The sequence below is a fragment of the Perissodus microlepis genome, chromosome 3, assembly GCF_051167445.1.
Source record: "Perissodus microlepis isolate ML-2025 ecotype Zambia chromosome 3, ASM5116744v1, whole genome shotgun sequence".
Lineage (NCBI taxonomy): Eukaryota > Metazoa > Chordata > Actinopteri > Cichliformes > Cichlidae > Perissodus > Perissodus microlepis.
The window spans coordinates 51,267,898-51,289,468 of NC_140463.1; the positions used below are offsets into that span (position 1 = coordinate 51,267,898).

Below are 21,571 nucleotides of genomic sequence, written 5' to 3' on the forward strand. Positions count from 1 at the left end.
TGACCCCCCACCCCCACTAGGTGATGAAGCCGATCAACGGAGCCCAAAGGGATTGATCAAATGTGATGGCAGATGTTGTATCAAGACTAATGTGATCTATTAGATGGTTTTTATATTGGTTAGAATTAAGATTATTTTTATTTTTCCAGTTAATGAGGACCATTTTCTTGGCAATGCATAGGGCCGTAAAAACAACGTGGGCTGTGTTTATTTCTGCAGTGATCTCATCCAAGTTGCCCAGCAAGCATACTAAAGGGGAGGCTGGAATGTTACATTTCAGACACTTTGATAAGTCTTCACATATCTCACGCCAAAATTTCTGAACTGGTGGACAGAGCCAAAGAGCGTGGATGTAATTGTCCGGTGTATTTGCTGTGCAGTGTGAGCAGTTGTTGGAAGGCGTATAGCCCATCTTGAACATCCTATGACCAGTATAGTGCACTCTGTGTAATATTTTGTATTGTATTAATTGCAAACTGGGATTTGTGATCCATTGAAAGGTTTTTAAGCATATCTGAGACCAAAGGTTTGGGTCTAAGTTGATTGATAAATCTGCTTCCCATTTTGCAATAGGAAGGGATATTGATTCATCTATATTAGAAAGTGTTCTGTATATTTTAGACAATAATTTGGGGGGTTTTAGACTAAAAAAATTGTACCACACTTGGTGGTGTTTGTAATTCAGCTTCACTGGGATTAAATTTCTTTTTTACTATGGATTTAATTTGTTGATATTCCAAAAATCGTTTCTTGTTGATCCAATATTGTGTAACTAGTCTGTCAAACGAAATAAAGTCTGTTCCTTCCAACATAGGGCAGGGATAGCTTAGTAGGTAGAGTGGTGGCCCCATGATCGGAAGGTCGGGGGTTCGACTCCACTGAACGGCTACCCTGAGGTACCCCTGAGCAAGGTACCGTCCCTACACACTGCTCCCCGGGCGCTGCATTGGTGGCTGCCCACTGCTTCACTGGGTGAATGGGTTAAATGCAGAGGAACTATTTCCCTATGGGGACCAACACACACACTTTACTTTACTTTACTTTTACATATGTTCCAAGTATTTAATTCCTTTGCAACTCCAATCTGGAAAGTTTATCATATTATTGTTTTGTAATATGTCCGGATTGTTCCAGATAGGTGTACGTTTGCATGGGATTAATGAAGACTCTGTCATTTTTAGAAACTCCCACCATGCTGTCAGAGAAGAGTTAATATTGATGCTTTTAAAGCATTCATGTCGTTTGATGTTTGAGCTGATAAATGGTAGGTCTGAAATTTCTAGGTTATTACATAGTGCCTGTTCTACATCTATCCAAGGTTCATCTAAGAGGGTGTGTTTAAACCATCTAGAGATGAACTGAAGCCTGTTGGCAAAAAAATAGTGATTAAAGTTAGGCAGATCTAATCCTCCTTTATCCTTGGTCCTTTGTATTGTTTTTAAGCTGATACGTGGGGGTTTATCTTTCCAAAGGAATTTAGAAATATACGAGTCTAGAGATCTGAACCAATCTTGTGATGGCTTATTTGGGATCATTGAAAATAAATAGTTTATTTTTGGCAAGACCATCATTTTTATAGCGGCAACCCTTCCCATGAGTGATATAGGTAAAGATTTCCATCTAGCCAGGTCGCCTTCTACTGTCTTTAAAAGTGGGATGTGGTTTAATTTAGTTCATTCTGAAAGTTTAGGAGAGACATTAATACCTAAATATTTTATATTTCCACATTGCAGTGGGGAAGGAGAAGAATTATGGAAGGAGCAATTAATCGGGAGAACTGTTGATTTCGACCAGTTAATTGAATAATCTGAGACACTTGAGAAGGAATTTATCAATGCAATTACCCCAGAGATATTGGTTTGTGAGTTTTGGAGAAAAAGTAACACATCATCTGCATAAAGGCTGATTTTATGTTCTTTATTCTTACATTTTATGCCCTTAATTGTTGTAGCCTGTCTAATTGCTGCTGCTAATGGCTCAATAAAAATTGCAAACAGTGAAGGGGAGAGTGGGCATCCCTGTCTGGTGCCCCTCAGAAGAGAGAAGCGGGAGGATGTTTGGTCATTTGTTCTGACACAAGCTGTTGGGGAGTTATATAATATTTTTAACCAGTTTATGAAACAAGGTCCAAAACCAAATTTATGTAAAGTTGCAAATAGAAATTTCCAGTTAACTCTGTCAAATGCTTTTTCTGCATCGAAAGAAAATATTATGGTTTCAGTGTTTTTACTGCATGAGTAGTCTATTAAATTAAGTAATCTACGTGTATTTGTTGATGAGTGCCTACCTTTTATAAAACCAGTTTGGTCAGGATGAATTAAAAGGGGGGTTATTTTCTCTAATCTCTTTGAGAGAGCTTTGCAGATTATTTTAAGGTCTACATTAATAAGGGATATTGGACGATAGCTTGAAGGAAATACAGGGTCTTTGCCTGGTTTTTGTAAGAGACTGATATTTGCAGAGTTCATATTTGGTGGTAGTCTACCATTTTCTTTGATTTCCTGCAACATCCTGTGAAAAACTGGTGCCAGAATTGTCCAGAATTCTTTGTAAAAATCTGTTGGAAAACCGTCTGGACCTGGAGCCTTATTATTGGGCATACTTATCAGAGCTTCCTGGAGTTCACCTGGCATCAGTGGCAAATCCAGTGCCATATTTTGGGTGTCTAATAATTTTGGAAGAGTTATGTTGTTGAGAAATTGATCAATTTCGTTTTTAGATGGGTTAGTGCCATCATTGCCAGACCTGGCACACGTCTGGTTGACATACACCCTGCCATGACACCAGTCAGTCAGAAGTGCCAGCTTGATCCGGGCCACCTGTTTTCTATGAGCCTGGGCCACATAAACCAAACCACAATTGGGAAAGATGTGGCATGCTATCACATAAACAGTGCCATCTATGCCAGGCCTGGCCCATATCTGGATGACAAACCACTTACTATGCCAGAAGTCAGCCAGCAGTGCCGGCTTGACACCGGATCTGGGCCAGACCTGTCTACTATATGGGTAATGTTTACACTTATGTCTGCATTTTTATTTTGTTAAATATGAACAAAATTTTAGCAGAAGTGCTGTCGCATGTTTGACCAGAAAGAGAGTAACAATTTGTTTATTTGGTAGTTCAATGAAAGGCTTCACTTAGTTAATAGTGAGAAAAAAAAATTGTGTTCACGTTTGCAGTCTTGTTATACAATATGTAAATGGTGAGTCTTCTTCATACACTGAGGTTAATTATGGAGTTCCACAGGGTTCAGTGCTAGGACCAGTTCTGTTTACATTACACATCCTTCCCTTAGGCAGGATCATCAGAAGACATAGGATACATTTTCACTGCTATGCAGATGACACCAAACTCTATCTGTCCATGAAGCCAGTGTGTGTGTTATACACACCAATTAGTTAAACTGCAGGAATGTCTTAAAGACATAAAGACCTGGATGGCCGCTAACTTTCTGCTTTTAATTCAGATAAAACTGAGGTTATTGCACTCGGCCCTGAAAATCTTAGAAATATGGTATCTAACCAGATTCTTAATCTGGATGGCATTAATTTGGCCTCCAGTAACACTGTGAGGAAACCTGTGGTGATTTTTGACTAATATATGTCCTTCAATGCACATATTAAACAAATATTTAGGACTGCTTTTGTCACGGCTAACGAGTGAGCCGTGTGGAGAAAATAAATGAGGACCCAAGAGCAGACACTTGCTGAGATGCGAAGGTGGTTTATTGTAAAATAAAACACAAGGTGAAAATGGCGGAACAGAACTAAAGGTAACCTAAACTGGAAGAAACTAAACTACAAAACAGCAAACCCTAACATCAACATGAAGGGGGGAGAGCAGAGGCACATAAAGGTGGACAGCAGGGTGAACACACGGTGGATATGCAGACAGACCAACGACCACCACACGAGTAGACACGACTTAAATGCACACAGAAGAACACAGGGAGTTTACAAACAGGTGGGGAACACAGCTGGAAGTAATTGTCAAGACGAGACAGGGGAAGCCAAACTGAATACACTCACATGAGACACAGACCTTCACAATAAAAGAGGAAACAAGAAACAATTCACAAGGACACAGACTAATTCATGCATTTATTACTTCTAGGCTGGACTACTGTAATTCATTAATTCATTATTATCAGGAAGTCCTAAAAACTCCCCGAAAAGCCTTCAATTAATCCAAAATGCTGCAGCAAGAGTACTGACAGGGACTAGAAAGAGAGAGCATATTTATCCTGCATTGTCTTCCCTTCATTGGCTCCCTGTTAAATCCAGAATTCAAAATCCTGCTCCTCACATACAAGGTCTTGAATATTCATGCCCCATCTTATCTTAATGACCTTATAGTACCACATCGCAGTTCAGGAATATGGCAGCACTGGAGTATAATGGGTTCCTGGTAGCTTCACGTTTGATTCTTCTCAAATCTTTGGCAGTTAACTTGTTTGTTTTTTTCTCAATACATTTCTTGCGAGCCTGTTGACTATTTGCAACAAAACATTTGATGGTTCTGTGGTCACACCCCAATATCTTTGCAATTTCAAGAGTGCTGCATCCTTCAGAGTCCATCAAATCCCTTTTTTCGCCCATTTCGCCTGAGGGAGAGAAGCTGCCTAATAATTATGCACACCTTTATATAGAGTGTTGATCTCCTTAGGCCACACCCTCACTCATTACGCAAATACTGATCACCTGATATACTAAAACCCAATAAGCACTCAAGTTTATACAGCTTGAAGTTGGACAAGATGCGTAAAAATTATGATATGGCCAAAATACCTACTTGCCTAATAATTGTGCACACAGTGTATGTATTATTGTAGGGTCTACCTTACAATATAAGGCGCCTTGAGGCAACTGTTGTTGTGATTTGGCACTATATAAATAAAATGGAATTGAATTGAATGAAATAGAATATTTGAAATATATATATAAAAAAAACTACATTGTTGTTGTTTTCTTGTTTGTTTCAGGGGTTTTTTGTACCATTTGAATACTAAAGTGGTCCTCTAATGAGATGACGGTGCCAGCAGTGGCCCGCGGCTCATTTGAGTTTGACACCCCTGGTTTATAAGGTTGTGGAAATCTGCAGTCAGCTGAGACTTAAGAAGTCACTTGGATGAGTGACGAAAAAGTCAAATGCTACATCCAGATGAACAGAATCAGTTTTTTGGGATTTTCTTACTGAGAGGATTGAGCATTTGTAAGAGCATTACTAGTTAAAGTTAAAGGATGGTTGGCTCAACAGTGCTCTGACTTTTTGTCAGCCTGGCTACAGTGCTGAAGAGAAACCTAGGGTTGTTCTAATTCTCTTCAATCAGTGATGAGTAGTAAGATGTTCTAGCTTTACGGAGGGCTTTCTTATAAAGCGGCAAACTATTTCTCCAGGCTAAATGATGATCTTCTAAATTTGTGACACGCCATTCCCTCTCCTGCTTACGAGTCATCTGCTGTAGTCTACGTGTTTGAGAATTATACCATGGATTCAAATACTTCTGGTTTGAGGTTTTATTTTTCACAACAGTTAAAGTATCCAGTGTCATACGTAGTGAGGAGTAGTGGTGCAACGGATCACAGTTGATCCGAAATCCGAACCGATCCCACTCCACGGTTCAGTACGCGCGTGATCCGAAGATTTGGAAAAGGAAAAAAAAGTATGTGTATGGTGCGCGTGGTCAATCTGTCAAGCGGTAGTTATGGTCAGCGCTAGCGGTCTAAGTAGCAGAGTAGAGGAGTTTGCGGCATTTAAGCAGCCCTTTGCTGCCCAATCCTACTGGGCTAAAGCTATTACAAAAGCTACTGTGGTGTTTAGCTGCAGACGGGAGGCCGTATTGCATTGTGCAAAACAAGGGGTATAAACTGTGATGAACGTGCTTGAGCCACGCTATGATATTTCGTTGCGCGTCCACTTCAGTATGACAAGATCGTTCCAAACATGTATGAGTAGGAAAAGTTTAAAGTTATGGCTGAACTGTCCCAGGCATCTTGTGTTGCTCTAACTACAAATGGGTGGACCTCCAGGGCAACGGAAAGCCACGTGACCGTGACTGCTCGTTATATCACAGCGGAGTGGTAGATACAAAGCCCTGCACTGCCCTATAGATTACATTAGATTAGATGAAACTTTATATATCCCTCGGGTGGGTTCCTCCGAGAAATTCAGTTTCCAGTAACACAGCACCGACAGAAGGTGCAGAATGTGAGCAGAAATATACCATATATGCACATATATAAATACAGAAAATACAAAAGGGATAAATAGAATAAATAGGAATAAGAATACAAGGGAATGGCACATTTCAAGTATTGTGAGTCTATTACACCGTTGGATATTAACAAAAATTATTGCACAGTGAAAAGGCACTACAGCTACTTGTTCCCCCCTCCCTTGTTCCCGTTTCTCCTCCCTCTCCCCTCCAGCGAGGAGTTAAACAGTTTGATGGCGTGTGGGACAAAGGACTTTTTATGTCTGCTGGTCCTTGACTTTGGGAGAAGCAACCTGTCACTGAACAGACTCCTCTGGTTGTTTATGGCCGTGTGCAGAGGATGCAGAGGATGCCCAGCATGGTCCATAATGTCCATATTGCACCTTAATTTGTTTTTATATAAGTGCGTGGAATGAGTCTTCAGTTGAATGTTTTTTAATAGGCAAAAAATACTTAAATAAGTAAACGGCGAGTCGAATTTTTGTCTTTTTCTATTTTTGCTGATCCGAAAATTGATCCGATCCGAACCCGTGAGATTTTTGATCCGTTGCACCACTAGTGAGGAGGCAAAGTTATTAACAAGATGATCGACCTCAGTTGGAGTAGCGTTGAGGTAGCTGCTCTGCTCTGTGTTGGTAAAGAGCATTGAACATGATAACAATGGGTGGATTAAATTCTAGTTACAGCACTTTCAGAAAGACATCTACTTTGATGAAATCTACTCCCCACTGCTGTGTAATCAATTATTGTAAATTTAAATGTTATCAGGAAATGATCAGAAACACCTCTACATCTAGTTTGGCTCTCAGCGAAGGCGGTCGCACTTTTCTCCTCTCCTCTCCCTTATCTTCCCTGCTTAGCTTCTTATGTCCTTGTCTTGTCTCGTGCTTTTTTTTTTTTCACTTCCCTGGAACACTCTCTCACAGTCTGTGTCTAAAAACCTAAAAGAGAATTATGGATTTGATCAACTGGTCTCTGAATGCTATTGACACCCTTTTCTCAACGAGAAGTCTGGGCTCGGGAGAGCCCGAGTGCCCTGGAGGGACTTTCCCTGCCCAATACACGATGGACGGGTGGCAGAAATGGAGGATCGTGTGCCTGGCGGGACTGTCGATCGAGGACGCTGAAGATATCTACCTATTCGGAACCATGATAACAGGGTTCTTGCTGATCGGAGCTGGCTTGGCCCTGGCTTATTGGAGAATTAAGAAAGCGGAACCGGCTGTTCAAACCCCCACAAGGCTGCCAGCTGGGATTGAAACGATGCGACGAGGTGCAGCTTCTCAGAAAGGGCTCACTGAATGCAGCATGGTTAAGAGCTTGGAGGCGCTTACGGCTGCAGTGAATACTCAGAATAACACCTCTGAGCGTATATTGGATTAGATCAGGGAAGAATCCACTCAGAACAACACCTCTGGGCGGAAGCTGGATTACATCGCGGATCAGTTGGCTGCGGTCGTGAGGTCTCAGAATCTGCTCTGTGAGCAAAAGAGTGACAAGACCACGGAATTGAAGTTTAATAACATCATGGAGAAACTCGCAGCTATCCAACGGGAGATTGAGAGACCAGTGTCGGACTGTTAAAAACAGCTTGAAATTGTCATGAGTTGTTTGTAAAAGAAAAATCACCATCATAATGCGGCTACCCCTTCGGTGCCAGCTGAGGGCTCAAGGCTGGAGCTGAACAAAAACTCCCTGATAACGACTGTGTTGAGTCTGTTCCTTCCCATTCCATGCAAGGCCACCTGGGTTGGCTGGAAGACTGTTTACTTAGCCTGGCAGGGCGAAGGACACTGTCTCAGCTGAACTCTGGACACGCACACACATACACACACACTGATATGCACACACTCATCCCCCCTCCTTTTCCAAATGCCTTCGATGCTTGCTCCCTGCGGAGGAACACGGCGGGTCTGAGCCCGCGCTGGAATGGTAGCGCTGGGCAGGGCGGCTGCTGTGTTTGCTTTGGATTACTCCTCACCCCTCACCCAACCTGTGGCTTGTTATGTCCTTCATAATGTTGTGTTGTGGACATTTATGTGCTTTTTGTGCAGAGGAGTTTTTTTGTTTCCTGTTCCCATGCTGTCCTACCATGGGAGCACAGCATGAGCTGAGCAGAGGTCTCTTTTTTTCCTCTTGTACTTTCCCATTGTAATGTACATTTCAGTGTTTTCTTTCTGTAACGCTACTGATCTCCGACTTGTATCCCCATGTCTGTGTTGTGTGTGTAAGGTCGGGGGGGGGGGGTCCCATTTCACTGCAGGGCAACCTGCATGTGGCGAATAAAGCTTGGATTGATTGATTGATAAATGTTCAGTTTCTATGACATATGTTAAAACAAGATCAAGAGCCTGCAGGCCACCTCCGGCTCGTTGGGCTTTTTATTCCAGCCCGCCGAAGATTGGTGTCTCTCATCCATGTCTCAAGCCATGAAGTCGGGGCAGGGCATGCAGTGTGAAGTTACTCTAATTAAGTAATGACCATGGCAGACCTGATGACACATTCATGCTTTTTAGCATCTCTTCATTCAGACACACAGAGCTGCAGCTTCCACGCCCACATACCCCCATCGCCCGGCTGAGGCCGGGAGCCATCTGGCCGAGCCTACTCTACCACTGCGAGCGGGAGAGGCCCTGGTCAAGCGACGGGGAGATGTGAGTTCAGGTGGCTCCCTGCGAATTAAGCGGCACCGGTGAAGCTCTTCCGGAGGTCGGCCACGTGACAGGTAGATTTGCCGTGGCCGGCACAGTCGTGAGCCCCAGCTCACAGGTGGCTGGGCAGATGTCCGGCGTGCACCGGTCTCTGGTGGGGGTGAGGCCGGTCTGGCGAGCGCACCAATCTCAAGCTTGGCGCACGACTCGCACGCCAGATCCAATCAAGCAGGCTCCCCTGGCACAGGGACCTCTATCTCCTCACGTGGCTCCTCCGTCGCCGCCCCCGCTCCCAGCTCAAGCAGCAGAATGGCTTGCAGGTGTGTTCGCCTTCTTGCAGGACAGTGACTTGCCATGTTGAGCTAATCGACGGAGACTTAACTAGCATGCTAAACACAAATGTGGAGTCATTTACATTATATTCCTTGGCATTGGATGAAAGTAATGACATAAAGGACACCGCTCAGCTTTTAAATTTTTTCAGAGGGAATAATGACAATTTTGAGATAATGGAGGAGTTTTTGGCCATGGAATGCCTAAAGGGGAAAACATGGGGAGAGGACTTGTATCACAGCATGTCGGAGGCCATCAAGAGGCACAAGCTACCTTGGAGTACACTCGCCAAACTCACCACAGATGGATAGCCGCCAAATCTGACTGGAAAAAAACTCGGGTTGCTCAAAAGAAATCTGTATTGCACCTTGATCACGTAGTGAAGCCTGTTGTAAAATGCATTAACTGTATGAGAGCAAGGGGACTTCAGCATCGTCAGTTTATTACGTTTATTGACGAAATTGACGCTGATCACCAGGACTTGCTTTACCACTCCAATATCTGCTGGTTAGGTTTGGGGAAATCATGTCAACGAGTGTGGGAGCACAGAAAGGAGATTGTCTCATTTTTGGAACTACTTGAGAAAGATGGTGATTTTCCTGAGCTGAGTGACACAGATTGGCTTTGTGATTTAGCTGTTGCTGTGGACATACTGGCACACATGAATTAGCTGAATGTGAAGCTGCAAGGCAAAAACCTGTTTGTGCATGAAATGTACACTAACGTCAACGCTCTTAAAATCAAGCTGGTTTTATTCTCAAAACAAATGTCACATAAGTCATTCGCTCATTTCCCCACACTGGCTATGCTGAAAGAGGCCCCTCAACATGTGAAAAAATACAGGAAATCACTGGATGACCTCCATGCGGAATTCTGCCGTCAGTTCTCTGATTTGGGGAAAATTGAATTCACTTCAGCTGGTGTCATGTCCCTTCACACAAGACTCTGAAACAGCGCCACAGGAGTTGCAGTTGGAACTGATTGATCTGCAATGTGACACTGTCTTAAAGAAGTTCACCTCTCTTAAACTGGATGAGTTTTATGCATCATTAAACACAGCCAAATTTCCAAAGATCCAGAAGATGTCACAGAGGATGCTGGTAGTGTTTGGCTCTACGTATGTATGTGAACAGACTTTCAGCATGATGAGCAACAACAAAGCATCCCACAGATCCCATTTGAGTGATGAACACCTCAGATCTGTTCTGAGAATTGCCACAACAAATCTAACAACAGATTTCGACGCACTGACAAAAAAGGGTGATCAACAACACTGTTACCACTAAAAGTGAATGTCAGTATTAATGTTTTTGTTTGATATGTATGCATCTGGTGCTGGCCTGGTCCGTTTTGTAAATTTTAAACTTCAGTGTGGCCCTTGAGCCAAAAGTTTGCCCACCCCTCATCTACTATTGTGATTAAAGTGGGGGGTGGCTTCTTTTACATTTTAAGAGAAGCCAATTAAGTCTATTAACAGATTAACTGCTGTGTTGAGGATGTCATTTGAAGCACCAACATCACCCACAATAATTAATTTATCTCAGATGAGCACTAAATCAGATAAAAAGTCTGAGAAATCAGACAGAAACTCTGTAAGGTCCAGGTGGACGATAGATGATAATGAATAAGGCTGGTTTTTGAGTTTTACAGCTAGGTTGGACAAGGCTAAGAATCAGGGTTTCAAATGAATTGAAAGTCTGTCTGGGTCTTTGGTTGATTGATAGGTTGGTGTGGAAAATTGCTGCCACACCGCCCTCTTGGCCTGTTCGAGGTTTCTCATAGTTTCTCATAGTTGGAATGACTCGGTAGTGTAGATTTATTTAAACTAACATAATCATCCTGCTGCAACCAGATTTCTGTAAGGCAGACTACATCAATTTGTTGATCAATTACCTTTTAATCATCTTTTATCATACCTTTTATCCACCAATAATCACTTTTTACAGGAGGAGGGCCCTGATCTTGATCCTGCTGTCATCTCTGGATGCTATGTATATGCTCTATGTATGTACAGGGTGGGCCATTTATATGGATACACCGTAATAACATGGGAATGGTTGGTGATATTAAAGTCCTGTTTGTGGCACATTAGTATATGTGAGGGGGCAAACTCCTTAAGATGGGTGGTGACCATGGTGGCCATTTAGAAGTCGGCCATCTTGGATACAACTTTTGTTTTTTCAATAGGAAGAGGGCCATATGACACATCAAACTTATTGGTAATGTCACAAGAAAAACAATAGTGTGCTTGGTTTCAACGTAACTTTATTCTTTCATGAGTTATTTACAAGTTTCTGACCACTTATAAAATGTGTTCAATGTGCTGCCCATTGTGTTGGATTGTCAATGCAACCCTCTTCACACACTGATAGCAACACCGCAGGAGAAATGCCAGCACAGGCATCCAGTATCCGTAGTTTCAGGTGCTGCACATCTCATATCTTCACACCATAGACAATTGCCTTCAGATGATCCCAAAGATAAAAGTCTAAGGGGGTCAGATCGGGAGACCTTGGGGGCCATTCAACTGGCCCACGACGACCGATCCACTTTCCAGGAAACTGTTCATCTAGGAATGCTCGGACCTGGCACCCATAATGTGGTGGTGCACCATCTTGCTGGAAAAACTCAGGGAACGTGCCAGCTTCAGTGCATAAAGAGGGAAACACATCATCATGTAGCAATTTCAAATATTCTAAATGGCCACCATGGTCACGACCCATCTTGAGGAGTTTGCCCCCTCACATATACCAATGTGCCACAAACAGGACTTTAATATCACCAACCATTCCCATGTTATTACAGTGTATCCATATAAATGGCCCACCCTGTATATATGCTGCCCCCAGCAGACAACAGCAAAAGGGATGGGATTTCCTATCACACAAACTGGAAGAAGATCTCAAGCTTGTTGCTGCTCACATTAAAGGGCTTTGAGTAGTGTCTGCCCTTCCTTTTTTCTACAATTCAATTCAATTTTATTTATATAGTGCCACATCGCTTTATATTGTACGTTACACCCTACAATAATACATACAGAGAAAAATCCAACAATCATATGAAGGTCACATATTTCACAACCCGTTGCTATTTATGATATACTTCATACATATACATGTACAATATCTTACCTAAAGTGTCATATTAAATAAATAAATAAATAAACTACTTAAACGTAAATTCATGCCCTGATGAAGTTTATCATTTCTTGAAGATGGTTTCTTAAGTGATTCGTTATCAACTTCTGTTTATATAGTTTTAGTTCCTTATTTTGTACTTCTTGATTAGTTAGAGGTGATTTTTGGTTTATTACTTCACTTGCCCCACCACCCTCACCCTGTGGTGCATAAATACTTAATTGAGAGACTCTGGCTAGCCGGGCCATACCCGATAGCTTATGTATAAAAAGCTGCATCAGTCCAAATCATCAGCGGTTTGATCCACGTATGGATTGAAGTGTATTTGTGAAAGTGTTGGACTGTTCCTTTATCAGTGTGTAACAGTGTGTGTATGAGAGCCATGTAATGTCCATGTGTGCATGCTGAAAGAGACTGTGCTGGTCTGACCTCCCTCCACCTTTCAGGTTGGAGCCTGCTGGAGTCCGATGGTTAAGACCAGGTCTGAGGAAGTGTAAGTGTGTTTTTAATGTGATTCATGAAAACAAAGCAGCACACATTCAACCATCTTCAAACTGTCACATCACTCAGTGGCTGTGTCCCAATTAAGAGACCGCACGCTTGAAGTACGCATTTTGAGTGCGATTACGTCACCGCCACGCATCGACGGCTGTCCCAATTCGAATTGTACTTCAAACGCATACCCCAAATCGCCGTCGATTTCCCCAAATATCAAGCGTGGTCCAGTGCACGCTTCGTGGTCCCAAATATCCCACAATTCATAGCGCGGCGGTGGATGTGGATAATTTTGCTGCAAAATACGGCAGACGGCAGAAGGGAGCGGCCGAAGAGCGAACTGTCAAAAGTAAGTACTGAATATGATGTCACTTATTTATGTGCGAATGTTTAATAATAAAGAACATTAAAACATCACTGTTGGCCACATGTCGGCAAAGTTATGTGACATTAGTGATGCTTGTAGTAACTTGGTTTTAAATCCTTTACTTTAAAATATACACCGTTCAGTAGTCGACCTCAATCTTGCAGAGAATGTGATGATTTTGTGGATAATTAAAGTCAGTCATATATCCACAAACACAACAAGCTGAAAGTCAGTGATGCTGCTCGGTTTGCAGTCCTGAATATCACGGCACAAGCAGGATTCACTGCACTGTTAATGTTAGCTATGTTATATTGCTTCCTCTGTTTGGTGGTGTCGAGCCAAACGGACTTTAACGTGTGTTTGAACGAGCTGACGGTTCACTCGTTAGGCTGAAAGAAAGATGCTTTAATCACAGGAGTCACACATGTATCCACTGTACCATCTGGGAACTCTTCTTGTTTAGCACTCGTAATAACACAAACACTAAATCCTCCTTCTCTTGTGCTGTTGTGTAGCAGTGTGTACACCTGAGACTGTCACCTGTCTGTCCTGCACTCCCTCTCTGTTTCTTTCTCTCTGATTGTGGAATAAAAGTATGAACATGTATTTATAAGTTACACTTGTGTTTGAATCCTGCAGCTTATCACACATTTGATTTCCATGTGTGACAACTGCAAGTGTCCAGAGTGAGGACAGACTGAGGGACCCACTGCTGCACATCATCTGTGAGGCTTTGCACCCCTGATGATCCACCAGGACAAATTCAGCAGTAGGGATGGGTATCGTTTAGGTTTTATCCGATACCAGTATCAAACCGGTACTTTTGAAACGGTGCTGGTGCTTAAACGGTGCTCAAACCGGTGCTTAAAGAATGAAGAACACAAACTTTGTCCAAAAACCTCTCATGTTTATCTGTTTTTTGTACAAAGATAACAATGTTAGCCTTTTCTGCAGCTATAGGGCATATATGGTATCACTCTTGGTTGGAAGCAGTGCTTAAACAATGGAAAAAACACAAACTTTGTCCAAAAACCTCTCATGTTTAGCTTTTTTTTTGTAAAAAGACAACAATGTTAGCCTTTTCTGCAGTTATAGGGGATTTATGGTATCACTCTTGGCTGGAAGCAGTGCTTAATCAATGTGGGGAAAAAACACCAACTTTGTCCAAAAACCTCTCATGTTTAGCTGTTTCCCACTTTTTCTTTGGTCATTTTAGCTTTTTTGGCCAGGGTGAAGGGAGTATCTGCCATCAAACAAGAAGACAGCCGCATGTAACTATGACGGTGTTTGCTAGTTCACCTTAAGTGCATTAATTTAATAACATGGTTAGCCTACTCAACGTAAATTACACACGAACAACATTAAGCTACTGACCCAGAGAAGAACGGCTGCTGCTGCCATCATCATTTTTGCTACACTGGCAGGGCTAGGGGCCAGGACTCTCCTCTTTGGGTTTTTGGGGGATGTTGCTAACTCCGGGACCGATAACAGGCACCAAACCCGCAGTAGATGTGCTTGATGTGAGGTCTCGCAGCAAGCTATCAAATACGGTGCATTTCTCGGCTTTTTAAAAAAACGCTATGCGTCGCCAGGTGTTTCATCAGATTCGAGGTGTTACCTCCTTTGCACAGTATCACCTTAAAGCACTTGTTGCAGGCTGCTGAGTTTGCATCTTTTGCTGTGAAGTACAGCCAGACTTTTGACTGCTTCACCTTGGGCGGTTTTAATCTGTAGCTCTGCTCTAAAAGAACATACGTACCTGGGCCCGCCTACTATGCTTGCAAAGGTAAAATGATTGGCTGGAATCCAAAGTGTATGACATCTCAGGAAAAAAAAGCACCGAAATAAAGCACCAAAATGTGCGCTGCTTTTCGGTCTGGTTACTACCGTTTATGTCAGAACCGGTGCCATAATACCGGTACCCATCCCTACTCAGCAGTGTGTGAGGAAGAGGAGGAGGAAGAGCCAGCAGCAGCTGACAGATGGAGAGAATAGACAGACTGTTCCCTGTTTGTGAAGGACTGCTAGAAAAGTTTAAAATAACTAATTGTCTGTCCTGAATCAGTCTTATTGGGTAATGTTCAAATATTTTTATCATCCCAGTGTTTTCAGTGTGGGAGAAAGTACTCAGGGCCTTCAAGTTACACACTATGAAAGGCAGCAACAAGTTTAATATTCAGAAAACTAAAGTATGTATCAGCAGCAGAATGGAGCTAAAAATAAATGTTTGTTTCAGTTCTACGAAGCTTTGAGTATTTTGGATTAGTAGCACTGCTGTGTTTGTTGCATCACATTGCTGTAATTGTTTATATGCTTTATATATTCTGAGGTAAGTTGATCTATAGTGTCACATCATATTCTATAAGGATGTTATGTGTTTGTATACTTTCTGCCCAGTTTGACCCATTTAGCAGACGTCAGCCTGTATCTATTCTGTATGACTTAAAGCAGTTATGACATGGTCTGATTTTCTCACCCAATAAAGGAATATTTAATATATCAGTCTACTCTTCATTCTATCAGAAACAGTATTTACAGCTCGTGTATTTTGTTTTTACACATATATGTAAGCATTGAGCCAAATGTAATGTAATGCCAACATATTAAACGAAAACGAAATAAATAATTGACCCAGAGTTCAAGCTCACTGTTGTTATGTATCCTGTAATATATATATATATGTCATAATACTCTGACAATACATATAATATTGGCCATATTATATTTACATTACCAAAGTGAGATGACTTTAGTCTCATGAACAACATGAGCTAATTGTTATTTACTAACTAATCTTGAAATGACTGTTCAGTACAGAAATGAAGCCCAAAAATCATGTTTTACAGAATCGTGATCTCTTCTTCTCGTACTTAGTGTGCGTACTTCAAGTGTGCGGTCTCTTAATTGGGACTCAGCCAGTCACATCTCTGATGTCAGGAGTCATCATCAAAGTGTCAATCAATGAACAGATGATGGATCAATAACTGCAGCTGGATTGTGTTTGTTCACTCCATCAGATTCCTTTCAACTCACAATCGACACAAACACAGTACACACAACGCTCAAACTGTCTGACAACAACAGGAAGGTGGCACGTGTGGAGGAGGTTCAATCATATCCTGACCATCCAGACAGATTCGATGCGTATCCTCAGCTGCTGTGTAGAAATGGTATGACTGGTCGCTGTTACTGGGAGGTCGAATGGAGAGGAAAAGTTGATATATCAGTGAATTATAGAAGAATCCAAAGGAAAGGTGAAGGTGATGGCGGTGTGTTTGGATGGAATGATCATTCCTGGAGTCTGTGCTGCTCTAGTAATGGTCCTCTTCGTGTCTGTCACAATAATCTAGCAAAATCATTCACCAACTCCTCCTCCTCCTCCTCTTCCTCCTCTGACTCTAACAGAGTAGCAGTGTATGTGGACTGTCCTGCTGGCACTCTGTCCTTCTACAGAGTCTCCTCTGACACTCTGATCCACCTCCACACCTTCAACACCACATTCACTGAACCACTTTATCCTGGGTTTTGGTTTAGTTCTGGTTCGTCACTGTGTCTGTGCTGATTTGAGTGTAAAGAGTGTCCTCCTGTTAGAGAAACACTCTGACTGTTGAACAGATAGTTCAGTCTGTACATTTCTGTCTCTTTCACTCAGAAACACATTTTCAGATTCATGGATTCAATCAGTTGATGTTTTAAACTGTTCTAAATGATTCCTTGTAAACTTCTTCCTCTTCAGTCCTTTAAAGATGGAAAGTCCCATTATACCAGGATCCACATGTTGTTTTTATTTTTCCACTCAAAACTTCACAGTAAATATCAGTATGTTGTGTTTTACCTGAAGCTCATTAAGATCACTTCTAAACAATAATACATACATATATATGATGATTGATTTCTACAGTATGGTATTCATTATATAGTAATACTAAATCAAAGTGGTTGACTTGTGACCTTACAAAATAGGTGTGATTTGAGTCAAATTGCAGATGTTCCAGATGTTTTCAGTCTCTCTGTTTTTCTGTGTAAAAGGGGAAAAATTGGGAGCAAAAAAAGTTAACATGTAGATATCACTGCAGTGAATATCAACTTTGATTTTCAGGACATTTTAGGACTTTTTTTCCTTTCATCATCTTATAATATTAGAATATTTCAAATGAATCCAATATATTTGAAATGTCAGATTTCAAGTCAAATTCGTTGAAATGTTTGTTACAGGTTGTAGAAAGTACACCGTAAGATGTGCACATCAGGAAAACTCAGTCGAATGCATTAAGCTCTAACTGTACTTTGATGTAAGTGTGAGCCTGTAGTTTTCATGTAGTTAGTCAAATCAAGACTTTAACTTTGATCAGAGTTTTCACAGTGACTTAGAAATAGTTAGCCTTCAGTTGTTCCAAAATGCTGCAGCAAGAGTACTGACAGGGACTAGAAAGAGAGAGCAGATTTCTCCTGTATTGGCTTCCCTTCATTGGCTCCCTGTTAAATCCAGAATTGAATTCAATATCCCGATCTTCATATACAAGGTCTTAAATAATCAAGGCCCCATCTTATCTTAATGACCTTATAATACCATATCAACCCCTTATAACATTTCACTCTCGTATTGCAGGCTTAGTTGTTTTTGCTAGAGTATTTAAAAGTAGAATGGGAGGCAGAGCCTTCAATTTCAGGCACCTCTTCTGTGGAACCAGCTTCCAGTTTGGATTCAGGAGACAGACACGATCTCTACTTTTAAGATTTGGCTTAAAACTTTCCTTTTTGCTAAAACATATAGTTAGGGCTGGATTAGGTGACCCTGAATCCTCCCTTAGTTATGCTGAAAAAGGTGTAGGCTGCTGGGGGATTCCCATGATTTCTTTTTCACTCACTATGTGTTTATACACCTCTCTGTATTTAATTATGAGTTACTGTATTATTGTATAGTCTTTACCTTACAACATACGGTATAAATATAAAGCACCTTGAGCTGATTGTATTTGTGATTTGGTGCTATATGAATAAAACTGAATTGAAGGTAATGTGGCGACCCACTAGAGGGCTCCACTCACACCCAAGCTTGGAGGTTCTTTTGTGTTTGGGCGCGATATGCTCAACTGATGTATGGAGGTGAATAAAGTTGGAGTGGAAAACTAGAGCTCCTGTGTTGTGTGTCCATATTGGTGACCCTACTTTGAACATACGGCGAAACCATGGAGATCGCCCTGGAGACGCCAGCGACCACCGGCCCTCTGCCTCCTGCTGTGCGCTCCAGTTGCCAGACTTCTGGCTCTACAACCCCTCGTCATGGTTCGTCCACGTGAAGGCTCAATTTGCTCTCCGCGGCATCTTTGCTGACGACACGAAGTCTCATTATGTGGTGGCATTGCTTGACCCACTAGCCACCTGCCATGCGATGGCCCTCCTCCAGGACCCGCCCGCGCACGGTAAATATGTCGCCCTTAAGGACCTACTACTGTGCATCCTGCTGGCTTCCCGCACGTTCGGAGTGCATGCCCTGGAGTGGACGGGCTGGCGCTGATGGCAGGAAGGATTAGGGATGTGGGATTGAGTCCGGTCCCTGAAGGGTCCAGACGGTGCCCTGTCCATCCCTCTGCCCCTGCCACTTGTCCCCTGCTGGACACGTCTACGGGGAGGCAGCTGCCCTCTCCTGTGACGCACCACCATCCAGCCCTCCGAGTCCATCCGGGACCCCATATTTAAATTTTGTGTCTTGTGTTTTGATGTCGCCTATGTTATCTTTATTTAATAATTGTTTTAATGTGATATTTATTTCAGTTAGATATGTAAAATATGTTTATTTGAATTTACAATCACAAACAAAGGCGAGAGAAAAAAAATAAGAAAAAAACAATTCAATTTGTGTTTTTAAACAAAATTAATAAATGAAATTAATAAACTTTTTTAATTTTTAATAAGTGAAAATCAATGAATTAATGTGCCCACTTCTGCGACGTTTCGACCCAAGATAGGTCTTCCTCAAGCTGGGGCACAATGAATGTCAAGCTGGGAATACACAGAGAGAGACAGAGAGAGAGATGTTGTTTCTTCAACGGTCAGCTCCCAAATGAGCTCCTTTCTGCTGTGCAGCCTTTTATGGGCTTGGTTTGGTGTTCGGTAGTTTAAGTTTAGGTTAGGCAGTGTGTTTTAAAATGTCCATGATGACTTTAGACTAAAAAGAATGTGTTTTTTAACCTTTGTAATAAAATTGTATGAAATGTATTTTTATTTTGTATATTATGTGAATTTTTAAAGAACTATATTTTTTGAAGTGATGTATATACGGTTTTATGATTTTTTTTAGGTTTGCAGAGAAATGTATTTATAATTTTAAACTTGGATGAGTATGTTTTTCACCAATTATGTTTTTATGGGATGGCTGTAGCTCAGGTGGCAGAGCAGGTCAGCCACTAATCAGAAGGTCGGTGGTTTGATCCTAGGCTGCCTCCTGGCTGCATTCCAAATGTCCTTGGGCAAGATACTAACCCCATGTTTGCCTACTGGTGGTGGTCAGAGGGCCCGGTGGCGCCTGTGTCTGGCAGCCTCGCCTCTGTCAGTGCGCCCCAGGGCAGCTGTGGCTACAATGTAGCTTGCTATCGCCAGTGTGTGAATGTGTGTGTGAATGGGTGAATGACTGAATGTAGTGTAAAGCGCTTTGGGGTCCTTAAGGACTAGAAAAGCGCTATACAAATGCAGGCCATTTACCATTTATGCTTTTTGGGTTTGTGTATTTAAGCTATATTTTGTTTTTAAGGGTTTTAATAAAGTTTGTGAATTTAATGACTGTTGTTTTGTTTTGAGTGTAAATTATGAAGTGATTAAAAGGGTCATGAATCAAAATGTCGTGTTTTAATGGTTTCAATAAAGTTTTCATAGGGTTAGGTATTAAGAATTTGAGTTGTTGTTGTTTCACAGTTGTGATTCTGGTGCACTGGCATACAGAGGTCCTTAATTCTCCACCCATTTATAATCCTGTATCCCCTGTACCTTAAGACTTTATTCTCCCTAAGTCCTCTTAGCGGTTCTTTTTATTAGCTTTTTATTGAGTTGTATTTTTAAAGAAATAGACATTCTAATAAATTTTCATTCCCTCTTAACTAAAGAGGAAAAAGGATCTATATTTTTCTAACTTAGCATTCACACGCACTCACCTTCATAAAGTAATTAGTAGGTTTTCAGTGCTCCTATATACAGTGAAATTAATAAGCATACAAACCCATTCACAGGGGACAACCTGTGAATAAAACAGATCCTACAGAATATGTACACTAATATAATAGAATCTCTATTCCGAATATATTTCAATAGTGATCAAATTATTATTTACAGTGGTCTAATCGTCTTTTTTTTTTTAATTCCATTTTCCCACACACAAAAAAGAAAATCCAACTTCACTTGGAGCTCTCACTCTCCAGACCAAGATCCCTGTCATTAAAGGGAATATTATGGTCAAGGAAAGAATACCAAGGTAGGTTTAATTAATGTTTTTTTTGTTTTGTTTTTTTGTGGGAGAAAAGAAGACCAACTGAAAAAGATCACTACCAAATTATTTACATAAGAGGCCCCACAGAGGCTTCCATTCAGCAAGACTAGAATAAATACAAAGTAACTTAAACACTCCTTTCACAAATCCTGCAGTATCAATAACTTTATTATCACACAATAGACAAGAGATAACATATTAATATCAATATGACATTAGTACTATCTAAAATTTAGCCCATAAGGAGTTCTGGTGTTCAATCTTTCGATCCACAGGTCCTCATTTCTCCTCCTCTGTCCCTCCATCCACGCTGCACAGGATTGCAATCCCAGGATGCCCAGAAAATTCGGTGGATGTGTTTGAAAATGTTGGACCAAGGGAGTTTTAAATCTGCCTTACCCAGTGCTATACAGATATTGTTTTAATCTGTCTGCAAGAGTCTTGCCCGCTTCTCCCTCATACATTGGAGAACACCTTTTGCAGATGATAGATCGCACTACATGGCTACTGGTAAGTGCGGTCTTCTCCAAAATTTGAGTTCTGGCTCCCTCGTGTGGATCAAAAAAGGTACTATCCTTTTTTTAAGAAGTAATAATTTAAACCTTGCTTCCTCTTATCCTGTTGTTCACAATACATTCTGCTTTAATCAACATAAATTAGAATTCTTATTCTGTATGCTGACCGCTGTAGCTTTAAGGTTTTAAGGCATTTTGGTTTAGAATTTTAGCCATAACTGGTCACACCAATTTGCAAATATACATTTCGCTGTATCTTGTGTCCAGTGAATATTGTCCCCAGTCGTTTTAAAATGGTCCCCGGAAAGCGGGTTCAGGACCAAAAACCGTTTTGCAGCGAAGTTATTGATGAGAGTCAGATTTCTTTGTTCTTCTT

General features: G+C 41.5%; 1 protein-coding gene and 1 pseudogene across 7 annotated transcripts in view; both read left to right on the forward strand.

The window, feature by feature from the left end:
- Positions 1–16,969, forward strand: part of LOC146391823 (protein NLRC3-like) — a 62,825-nt gene extending 45,856 nt beyond the window's left edge. For 6 of the 7 annotated variants that reach the window (XM_084915699.1, XM_084915732.1, XM_084915715.1 and 3 more), the window contains 2 exons: positions 12,785–12,831; positions 16,218–16,969. In XM_084915699.1, the coding sequence (XP_084771825.1) occupies positions 12,785–12,831; positions 16,218–16,762 (592 nt within the window). In that variant the 3' untranslated portion in view covers positions 16,763–16,969. Of the gene's footprint in view, positions 1–10,280; positions 10,307–12,784; positions 12,832–16,217 lie in introns of all 7 variants that reach the window. The other variant, XM_084915747.1, reaches the window with a different exon arrangement.
- LOC146391824 (uncharacterized) lies at positions 7,172–9,512 on the forward strand (annotated as a pseudogene).
- Positions 16,970–21,571: the final 4,602 nt, after the last annotated feature.